Source organism: Myotis davidii, unplaced genomic scaffold, assembly GCF_000327345.1.
Source record: "Myotis davidii unplaced genomic scaffold, ASM32734v1 scaffold496, whole genome shotgun sequence".
NCBI lineage: Eukaryota > Metazoa > Chordata > Mammalia > Chiroptera > Vespertilionidae > Myotis > Myotis davidii.
This window is the reverse complement of record NW_006289398.1, coordinates 7,240,208-7,250,962: the sequence shown is the minus strand read 5'-3', so window position 1 is coordinate 7,250,962 and position 10,755 is coordinate 7,240,208. Positions and strand designations below refer to the sequence as shown.

Below are 10,755 nucleotides of genomic sequence, written 5' to 3'. Positions count from 1 at the left end.
CGCCACGTGGAGGAGCGCAGCCCACCCTGCGCGGCGCCCAGCGTGGCGTGGGCAGCTGTATGAACAGCTGCCGGTGAGCATCCTGCTGTTGGCTGTGGAGGAAGCTTGTCTTTGGTGCCGCTCACCGTCTGCTCTTAGCGTCTCTTCCTTATCTAACACCTCCTGTTCCGCACCAGGCTCTGGTCTGCACAGGCTCTGAAGGTGTGGGCTCTTCACCAAACGGAGAAAATGTTAGCTCTGTGGGTCGTCCTGAAAGTGGCTTATTCTTGCTCTCTGGGAGTCCCTTAGCTTCGTTATTTTATTACAACTTAATCATTTGGTAAACAATTTGCTTTGGGAACTTCAGCCAGAATTTCTCTCATCTTAAACCACCATTTATGTTGACTTCCTACGTCTGCCCATCGGTAGCTCTGTGTGCATCCCCCAGAATAGTGACCACACATCAGACTGTCAAGCACGTGGTTCTGTTTTACTTCCTTTCTGTGAACAGACGGGACCTAGAAGGGATATGTACACACCCACATACATGTATGCAGCACGTGCTCACACGTACACACACGCACACGTGCGTACACACACGCGAACGCATGCACAGCCAAAGGTAGACCTCGTGTTTGCCAGTCTCTGTCCTGTTGGGACGCACTTCCTGCAGGCAGAGCCGCACTGTGAGCTGCCGCCCTCTCTCCACAGGTGAGGGACTTGGCCGTGGCCTACCTGCTGGTGACGCTCACCTACCTGTACATCGGGGTCCTGGTCTTCGCTTCCTTCCCGTCACCGCCGCTGCCCAAGGACTGCATCGAGCAGGTGAGGCCTGGCACCCTCCGTGGGGTCAGACTCGCCCTTCAGAGCGTGAGCGACGCTGACCACCGAGCACCCGCAGGGCCAGCACTTCTCCGAGGGTGCAGTGGGAGGTGCGGTGTGAGCGTCACAGGTGTAAGCGTCACGGGTGAGAGCGTCACGGGTGTGAGCGTCACGGGTGAGAGCGTCGCGGGTGTGAGCGTCGCGGGTGAGAGCGTCGCGGGTGTGAGCGTCGCGGGTGAGAGCGTCGCGGGTGTGAGCGTCACGGGTGTGAGTGTCACGAGTGAGTTGTAAAGGGGGCTTCAGCATGATTGTGTTGGTCATGTCTCATTTGGTAAGAAAACAGGTTTGAGTGGCTGCTGTGATGTGAGCCTGGGACGTCCCTCCCCAAAGCCTCTGGCTACCAGGTGTTTGCCGCAAACTCCCCGACACGACAGCCCCTGTAAAGCCAGTCGCCACAAGCAGCAGTGTCCGTGGTGTTGTGTTTGAGGCGGCGGGGGGGTAGGGGGGCAGGAGGGTGACTAGCTACTTTTTTAAGAAGCCAAACTAACATGGAGAAGAGTCATGAGAGGAAATAGAGAGAAACCCTGTTCTATTTAGTGATGGACTGCGAATAACAGTGACACGGGGACAGACCTCCACCTCCTCTGTTTTCCTGGCTCTGTGGTCACACTGAGAGGGCGGCCATGCCCCAGGCAGGCAGGCCTGGCCTCGGTTCAGTTACCATTAAATACACACGGGTGTCACATAGGGCCTTGGGAGCAGGCTCCTTCGCGGGTGAGGGCAAGGCTTTTGTTGTCGTTCTGATGCCACGTCAGCTGCAGGCTGATACTTTTTTAAAATACATTTTATTGATCTCAGAGAGGAAGGGAGAGGGAGAGAGAGAAACATCCATGATGAGAGAGAATCACGGATCGGCCGCCTCCTGCACACCCCCCACTGGGGATCAAGCCCACAACCCAGGCAGGTGCCCTGACCGGGAATCGAACCCTGACCTCCTGGTTCGTAGGTCGATGCTCAACCACGGAGCCACGCCGGCCAGGCCAGCCTGATACTTTGATGAAGTAGAATAACAATGTGGGGTGTCGTGTTTCTGTAAAAGTTGCTAAACACTTTCCATTCCTGGACTCGGCTCGCTGAAGGGAATAGGAGCACAGTCTGTGGCCAGGCCCTGCCCCCTCGTGGCCCCGGCGCTCACGGTGCATAAGGCATCCCACCTCACAGACGTGGGCGCCGAACGTGGTTTTAACACGACTCTCTCTCGCTTGGGCTAGAACTTCCTGGACAACTTCCCCAGCACTGACGTCCTTTCCTTCGTGGCACGGATCTTCCTGCTCTTCCAGATGGTGACCGTGTACCCGCTCCTGGGCTACCTGGCCCGGGTCCAGCTGCTGGGCCACGTGTTCGGGGACCCGTACCCCAGGTGAGGAGTGCTCCCCCACCAGCAGGCACCCAGGGCCGGGCTGCGGGACCTATGACGGCCGCCACTGCAGGCCTTTGCCGGTGAAATGTCACTGAGGACACGTCGCGGCCCTTCTCCTGCAGAGCTTTGGAAATAGAACTCCTTGTGCAGTCAGTCCCGGTGGCCCCTCCCGGTGGTGAGTGAGGGCTGTGCCGGGACAGGGACCCCTGACGCCGCTGCACTGACCCGCACGCCGCGGGAAGCTGGAGGCAGAGACCCTGGGTGGCCTCCCTTGAATGACGCGATTACTGTCCACTCAGTTACCACAGGCGTGAGCTTTCACACGCGGCCGCTGCCGTTGAAGGCGAGGCACCGAGTCAGTTTAGGGGCTTTGCCTGCGTCACCGTCGCTCTCGGCCTCTCACTGGCGATGAGGAGCTGTGAGGCTCAGGCGCCCGGGACGTCCGTGGCCCTGGGTCCCCTGCTCGCTCGCTCAGTCTCATCACAGCCATCCTACTAACCAGTACCGAGGCCTGCCCTGTTTGTTGGGAATACGTTATCGTAAGAGAACTTTTGGATAAAATTTGACCAAAAGGATTATGTTTACAGTAACCAACAAACAAATGGTCTAAATCAGTTCTTCCTTGAGGTGGACGGCTGCGGTCTGCCCTCCGTTAAACAAGGAACTCGTCCTGAATGTGTTGGTCATAAACCATAAACTTCTAAAAGCAGGAGCCGGCAGTGCTGGCCGTGGCGGCAGCCGGTGCTGACGGTGCCCGTCCGGGAGGAGGGTTCGGAAATGTGAGTCGGGTGCCGCCGTGTGTGCCCGGCTGCATTTACAGGCCCCGGGACACAGCGCTGCAGGGAGGCCAGAGGGAAACGTCCAGGCGGATGCGCTGGCCCTGCTCGCTGCCGCCACCCGCCTGGGGTGGGCTGTGGGAATGTGTTTCCTTCTGGGGAAAGGCCTGGCATTTCCCTTGTGCTCACAGGACGTTCTGCCCCCACCGCCAGCGCCACACTGGAGTCGCCCCAGCGACAGCCCTCCGCGGACGGCGCCTCAGAGCCAGCCCTCTGGCGGGCCCTCAAGCATGTCAGACTCTGGGCGGCGGGCCGCGTGCCTCCTTTATTTCCGCCGCGGGTCTGACACGCTTGCACACACTTAGGGCTTACTGAGGACGCAGGAACTCCAGTGTGTATCTGTCAGTGTTTAACACGCAAGAAAGTGAGACCAAGAGATTTAAAAATATTAACTGCTTTAGAAAGCACTAATCAAACCCCTACTTGTTAACATCAATAACATGTTTATCAATGATAGCTATTTCCGAAGTAACTTCCGTTTTCATATTTTCAAAACGCTTTAATGTCTGAGTTACGATCATTGGGTTCTCTTATCGCCTTCTGAATTCAGACTGTTGTGCCGTGTTATGTTCGTGTAACTGTATGAAGACAGCGCGCCTGCACACGGACATGCAGGGGACCCCGGGTCCGCCTCGGGGCCTTTTCGGGGCTCGGGGAGCCTCTGCCCTGGCCCTCTGCCCGCCTGGCCGGGGCAATTCCTCGGACGTCAGCTGTGTCTGACGCTCATCACCTGGACCCGCTGTCTGTCCTGTGGACGTTTCGCTGTCCCCCAGGGGTCTGTGACCGCGTGTCTAGTCGTGTGCACGACGGTTCACCGGGTTCCCGGATCCTCCCGGTGTGGGCACACTCACTAGATGCGTCAGAACACACACCCCTAGTGTCACCACCCGGGCCACCGGCGAAGGCTCAGGGGCGATCACCGGCCCTGAAAGTCCTCGCTTGTTCCGGAAACTCCATTGGTCATTGGCCACACAGACCACCAGTTGTTTTCCTTGGCATGACAAGTGTCATTCATTTCCAAGAGTGCCCGGCACATGCCCATCGGGAGACCTCGCCTGTGGCCCTCGGTGAGTGACAGTGTTGTTGGGGGAAGGCGAGGTGTCCGGGCCGGGCTCCCGCTCCCTGCCCGGGACAGCCTGGTCTCCGGTCCGTGGTGGGGGCTCCGCGGCGGGGGCCTCGGATGTGCCTCCTGTGGGACGCTCAGAGAGAAGGTGTGTGCCCAGCCGAGTGTGGCACAGCTGGTAACCTTGGCTCCTGGCCCGGGCACTGCCACAGCTTTTCTGAGGCTCTGGCTCCGAGGAGCAGTGGGACCCGCACGGCTCCCGCCTTCCCAGGCTGCGGCTGCACTCTGCCCTCCATCGCTTTGCAGAGCAGTGATGTCTGGTGTGATTATAAAAATAGCTTCACCTCGGGGACGTCCTGAGGGTGCTGGGAACTCCCCCGGGTTGTGGTTGCACTTGGAGAACCACCACTTCGGAAAAGACACACATTCGTTTCCTTTCGTGACACAAACACAGAAGTAGCCAAGCTCCCCCCCCACGTCTCCCCCCGAGCGATTCTGAGGCGGAGTTTCTGGGGAGGAGTCGGAGCGGAAGCCTGAGCACCTTGTTGTCCACTGGGTGTGACTCATCGCTTCTTTGTAGGAATAACTTTATTTTTAAGCCTGTGATCATTGTCGGGATTAACGAACCTCTGACGACTTGGGCTCAAAGTTGCGCTCGTACCTCCGCTCAGCATTTGAGAATGAATGTGCTGGGGAAATGGAGTTGTTTGTTGAGCATCGGGTCTCATCCACATCGTTCTTATTTGTGTCCAGAATGACTCCCAGACCCTGTTAGCGCCTGGTCCATGGACTTAGCGGGCATTCTGTTCATGGTAAATGCTGAGCAGCCTCAAGTGGCTGAGTCTGAAAAATAAAATCCTGCCCATTTTCCTTTGTCCTCGGTTTAATGTATCTAATTATAAAAGTAAAATAAACACCTTAAAGACGTGGTAACATACAGACTATTTGTTAAACATAGAAAGCAGAAAAAATGGCCCCAGATCCCAAATCTTTCAGAACCGCCATTGCCCGTGCAGTCCTCCCTCTGACGATGCCCCGGCCGTTTCAGGGTCCCGCGCGGCCACAGTCCCGCCGGCTCTCCCACGTGGCCCAGGCAGGGTTTGCCATCTGGGTGCCAATGATGAGGGTTCTGAGAGATTTTCATTGGACTCTGTCTGCTAGGGCACTGCTGCTTGTCACGGCTCTCGTGATGGTCCAGCTGCCGTCAGGATTTGACTGAGCGGGACTGTGGGTGGGGGAGTGACCTCTGACACGGTGGTGAGGGCGGCCCAGTGCCAGCACTGCCTCTGCCTCCGCGGGATGTGACTGTCATGTTCAAGACGTTCTGACTTTAGACACGTTAACGGTGACGTGTATTCTCGCATTAGTGGTAATAATGTGCCTGCTTTATTTTTTTCCCCAAAACGCATCACCTAGCATTTTCCATGTTCTGGTCCTGAATCTGATCATTGTGGGAGCTGGCGTGAGCATGGCCTGTCTGTACCCCAACATCGGCGGGATCATAAGGTACTGGGGGGCTGTGGGCTGTGCCGCTTCGGGGTGCTCTCTGCTGGGGGCTGTGCCGCTTCGGGGTGCTCTCTGCTGGGGGCTGTGCCGCTTCGGGGTGCTCTCTGCTGGGGGCTGTGCGCTTCGGGGTGCTCTCTGCTGGGGGCTGTGCACTTCGGGGTGCTCTCTGCTGGGGGCTGTGCACTTCGGGGTGCTCTCTGCTGGGGGCTGTGCACTTCGGGGTGCTCTCTGCTGGGGGCTGTGCACTTCGGGGTGCTCTCTGCTGGGGGCTGTGCACTTCGGGGTGCTCTCTGCTGGGGGCTGTGCACTTCGGGGTGCTCTCTGCTGGGGGCTGTGCACTTCGGGGTGCTCTCTGCTGGGGGCTGTGCACTTCGGGGTGCTCTCTGCTGGGGGCTGTGCACTTCGGGGTGCTCTCTGCTGGGGGCTGTGCACTTCGGGGTGCTCTCTGCTGGGGGCTGTGCACTTCGGGGTGCTCTCTGCTGGGGGCTGTCCCAGTGTTGCTGCTGTTTATTTAATTGTGTGAGATTTCAGGGTTTCATACGGGAACGTGCACGTTCTGCTGTCGCTGACGTCTCGTCGTCCATTCTGCTCCTTCCCAACTAGAAACACCAGGGCCCCTGAGCTGTGGGCACTGCTGGTTCTTTCTCTCGTTGTCGTCTGCTTGTCCCTTTCTTCTCACCCGAGTGAAAGTGGTGTCTCCCCTATATTGTATCATGTCTTGGGCACCCGGAAGGTCTCTTAGGGGCCACAGCTGTGCCCTGACTTTCTGCTCAGGAACACGGTCCAGGGAGAAAGGTCCCAATAGGAGGTGAAGGAGGAGATCTTACTGCGGGGGGTGGGCACACGGTACAATATACAGACCTGGAAACATGGAAACCCACACCTGACACCTGTGTGTTCATGCTGACCAGCGTCACCCAATAATTCAATAAAATAAAAAGCACATAGTCCAGTGTCAACTGTCGTCAGAAAGGAAGAGCCCAGGTCCCAGAGGGCTCTTTCCTTCCTATTTCCCCAAAGACATTGTGACGTTTGGGGGAAACATTGAGTGATTGGGAATCGTGGTGACCCCGAACCTACAGAAAGCAGGGCTGAGTCACTGTCCCAGGGACCTTCCCCGAGAGCGGCGAGCAGCACGCTGCCTGTGGCCGCACGGACAGGTTGCTAGTGAGCCAGAGGCAGTGCCACTCCGCAGGCAGGGGTGTAGGTGTGTTGTTACGACCTTTGATATCGATGCTGAACGCTACGAGGTGGTCATCTGCTCACCTTTAAGGAGATGCACTCAGCCCCTCACACACGCAGATGCCTAATCCTATATAATAAAAGGCTAATATGCAAATCGACCAAATGGCAGAGCGGCCGGTCGCTATGACGTGCACTGACCATCAGGGGGCAGACACAACGCTAGAGCTGCCTCCTGGTGGTCAGTTGCCAGAAGCTGGGCTCACGGCTGGCTAGCGCAGCGATGGTAGAGGGAGCTTCTCCCTCCTCCGCGGCAGTTGGACATCCCAAGGGCTCCTGGACTGCAAGAGGGTGCAGGCCGGGCTGAGGGACCTCCCCACCGCCCCCCCCCCCAGTGCACTGATTTCATGCACCGGGCCTCTAGTTAGTTAATAAAAGATCAAAGCGAGAGAGCCCGTCTCCAGATGTTCCTGAGGAAGTCGCCCAGGTTCGAGGGACGAGTAAAACTCTCTCTGTCAAGCAGATACCGTGAAGACGAACAGGAAATAATGGTTTATAGTAACTTAGCAGGTGAATGATTGGAACTCCAGTGCGTATGTCAGCAACAATGGATCCAATGGGCCTGCTGCCTCCGACTGGGGAGGGTGTCGTCACCTTTCTTGTAAATCAGAAAAGGCGAAATGCAGGATGGCTCTTCACCCAGGCGCTTCCTTTCCAGGTACTCGGGAGCCGCCTGCGGTCTGGCCTTTGTGTTCGTCTACCCGTCCCTCACCTACATCCTCTCCCTCCGCCAAGAGGACCGCCTGACGTGGCCCTCGCTGCTCTTCCACGCCCTCCTCATCGTCCTGGGCCTGGCCAACCTGGTGGCTCAGTTCTTCATGTGACACTCCTGCCGCGCCCGGTCTCCGCCCCGTGCGCCAGCCACCTCCGCGCCAGCAACCGCCACACCAGCCAACATCATGGAAAACCTGAGAACAAGGGCAGCAGCCACCCACTCGTCCCTGAGCCGCGTGGCTCCGTGCGTGGAGGGGACGGTGGGAACGCTCTGTCTCCACCTGCCTCTGTCACTCGCCTCCTCACTCTCGCTGAGTCCTGAGCGGGAGGCGTGCCCTTGGGAGCGTCAGGCTGTGCTGCTTTTAGATGTGAGGTGGGCGGTGCATTTGGCGACAACGAGGACTCTCAGGTGTCCCTGCGGGGACTTGGCTGTTCCAGGGCTCACTGCACTCCCTGCTGTTTTGTCACCTGATAGACGATGGTTGCAGTTTGCCTAAACCTTTACTGTTTGGGACAGTAAACCAAATACCTCATTTTCTAAAAAGAAGTCTCCGTGACATCAGTGTTAATAGACTGAATTTTTAACCATGAAAGAAAGAAAAAGAAATGTCACGAGGCCCCACGGCCATGAACTTTATACAAAATAAATGAACCAATGGCGTTTTTTTGCTGTCTGACTTCTTTTTTGTTTCTAATCTGGTGACTTAGATCAAAATTCTAGTTCCCCAAAGTCGAGTGTGATTGCCCCATCGGCCGGGGGGGGGGGGGGGGGTGTCTTCTGCCCTTGGGAAGGGGGTCAGGGCAGGGCCAGCGGGAAGAGGGGAGGAAGCAGAGCCACAGGCCCCAGGGGAGAAGGGTGGAGGAGGGAGGCCGCGGGAGGTCTGCCTCCCAGTGTGATTCATCCCCACGGGGCAGGGCTGGCTCGGGGTGAGGGGTGCCTGCAGGAGGAGACCCCCACCCGCTTGTGTAACTGGCGGCGTATTTCAGCGAAGCCCTCACCTCGTCCACAGACGCAGACGTACGCCGAGGACGGTTCCCCAAAGCTCTGTGTAAAAGGCCTCATTGGGAACGTGCCCAAGCAAACACACAACAGAGAGTCACAGGCTGACACCCCCGAATGCCAGCCCGGATTTAGTAGCCATGAGAGGCGGAACCTGCTCTACGCACCGTGTTCCTTTCCCCCAAAATACTTGAAGCCACTCGGTCGGTTTGTCGTTTCACCTCCACAGCCTTACGAGGTGCTCACAGCCTCTGGGCGGCTGTACCTGGCGGCGGAGGCAGTCGGGGAGGGGTGGTGGCGGGACCTGCGGGGGAAGCGGGTGGTTAGAGGCGCCCCGTTCGGGTCTGGCTCTGTTGACCTGTCTTAGCACAGGTGACGGGACTGGGCATCCCTGCTCCGTGCTTCTGTCTTGTCCGTCAGAGCCCTGGGAATCGGACGCCGGGGGCTCCTTGAGTCTCGACTCAAACCCTGCTCACCCCAGTGGCCTCTCTCATCTCTGAAAATGAGTTTTTAGCTCTGGCTGGTTTTGCTCGATGGTTAGAGCATCGGCCCGAGAACCGAAGGGTCCAGGTTCAATTCCCAGTCAAGGGCATGTACCTGGGTTGCTGGCCCAGGTCCGGGCGTGTGCAGGAGGCAACCAATTGATGTGTGTCTCTCACTTCAATGTTTCTCTCTCTCCTTCTCCCTATTTCTCTAAAAACCAATAAAATATTTTAAAACCAAATCTATAATAGTAAAAGCATAATATGCTAATTAAACCAGACATCCTTCCGGACAACCTTCCGGCTGAAGCAGGGGCTGCGAGGGAAGCCGGTGCCCCAGCCAGGGGAAGGAAGGCCTGCTCTTGCATGAATTTCGTGCATCGGGCCTCTAGTGAATAAATAAATAATAAAACTTGAGTTGGCATGGCCTCTTGTCAATACACTTGACGGTTTTCACATACGGAAACATGATTTGATCTGTTCTTGCCCATTGAATGGCCAACGTGAACAGGACAATGAATGTATCCGTTACTGAACAAAAAGGCAGTGTGGGCATTTGCTTTTTGTTGTCTCCAAAAGACTGTGAAACCCGACTCAGGCTCATGCTGAATGGCGCTGCCTTCTTCAGTTTCTTGTCCTGAAAACCGCCCGGCCTGGGGCTCAGCCTGGCCGACCCTCTGTGCAGGGGGTGGGCCTGCCGCCCACGTGAGGCTGAGAGACGCGGGCTCATTCAGACCCCGTGATGAGCTGTGGACTTTCTCTGCCAACATCGCTCCACATTTTCTAATTCCATTTCTTTTACTTTTTGCTCTGATGTGGTTAACTTCAGTTTCTGTGGATTTAGCTTATTTAACACACAACTGAGGACGTTATAAAGTTAAAGTGGGTTTTCTGGAGAAGTCCTCCTCCGAGAGGCTCTGGGTGGGTGGAGGTCGGCTGGTCCCGGTCAGAGGACACACACTGACACCCGTGAGTGACCATCCCACCAGCGTCGGGAGGTCCTGGAGAGAGAGTAACCCCACCGCCCAGGAGGCACCTTAAAGGGAGTCTTTTCTTGACAGTCAGTGTATTTACACACACAGTCCGCTACTCCGTGGGGCGGAGAGGTTTTTGTTTCTTCTTGGAGTTCACGAGGAGAGGTTTTGTCTGTGTTTTGATTTATGTTCATAAATAACCGAGGGAACTGTCAGTGCCTGGGAGGGCGCACAGGTGTGGAGATGTTCACGTCACGGAGGACGTGTGATCCAGTGGCAGTGCCGTGTGCATGGTTGGCTGTGAGCAGGGGCTGCTAGAGACAGAGACACTGACCCTCCCGGTGGGCGCTCGGCGGGGGCTGGGAGAGGCGCCGGGACCACGTGAGTACCACGCCGGGACCACGTGAGTACCACGCCGGGACCATGCTGGGATCACTGTCACACGTCTCCTAGCGACCACCCAGAACTTCAGACCCCAATGCATCACCTCAGGAAGCTCCTGTGGAAGGGCTGCCTTTGTTGGCGAATTCCGTGGACGACGAGTTTCATGAGGCGTGTTCCACGGCTTGTCTGCTGTGTTGTCCTCTCTGCGTCCTTAGCACTGCGTGACTCCCTCGGTGCCTCTTGGCCGGCAAAGCACACTGACTAGCGGGGGCACAGCAGCCGCACCGCGGGCAGGGCAACCTGGCTGTGGCCACGGCGCCTCCTCCGCAGCCT

At 57.2% G+C, this 10,755-nt stretch overlaps 1 protein-coding gene across 6 annotated transcripts in view; it reads left to right on the top strand.

The window, feature by feature from the left end:
* Positions 1 to 8,241, top strand: part of SLC38A9 (solute carrier family 38 member 9) — a 44,743-nt gene extending 36,502 nt beyond the window's left edge. For 4 of the 6 annotated variants that reach the window (XM_015562661.1, XM_015562664.1, XM_015562663.1 and 1 more), the window contains exons 12-14: positions 691 to 804; positions 5,537 to 5,626; positions 7,527 to 8,241. In XM_015562661.1, coding sequence (XP_015418147.1) covers positions 691 to 804; positions 5,537 to 5,626; positions 7,527 to 7,904 — 582 coding nt within the window. In that variant the 3' untranslated portion in view covers positions 7,905 to 8,241. Of the gene's footprint in view, positions 1 to 690; positions 805 to 2,072; positions 2,222 to 5,536; positions 5,627 to 7,526 lie in introns of all 6 variants that reach the window. The other 2 variants (XM_015562665.1, XM_006761780.2) reach the window with 1 other exon arrangement.
* The last annotated feature ends 2,514 nt before the right edge of the window (positions 8,242 to 10,755 follow it).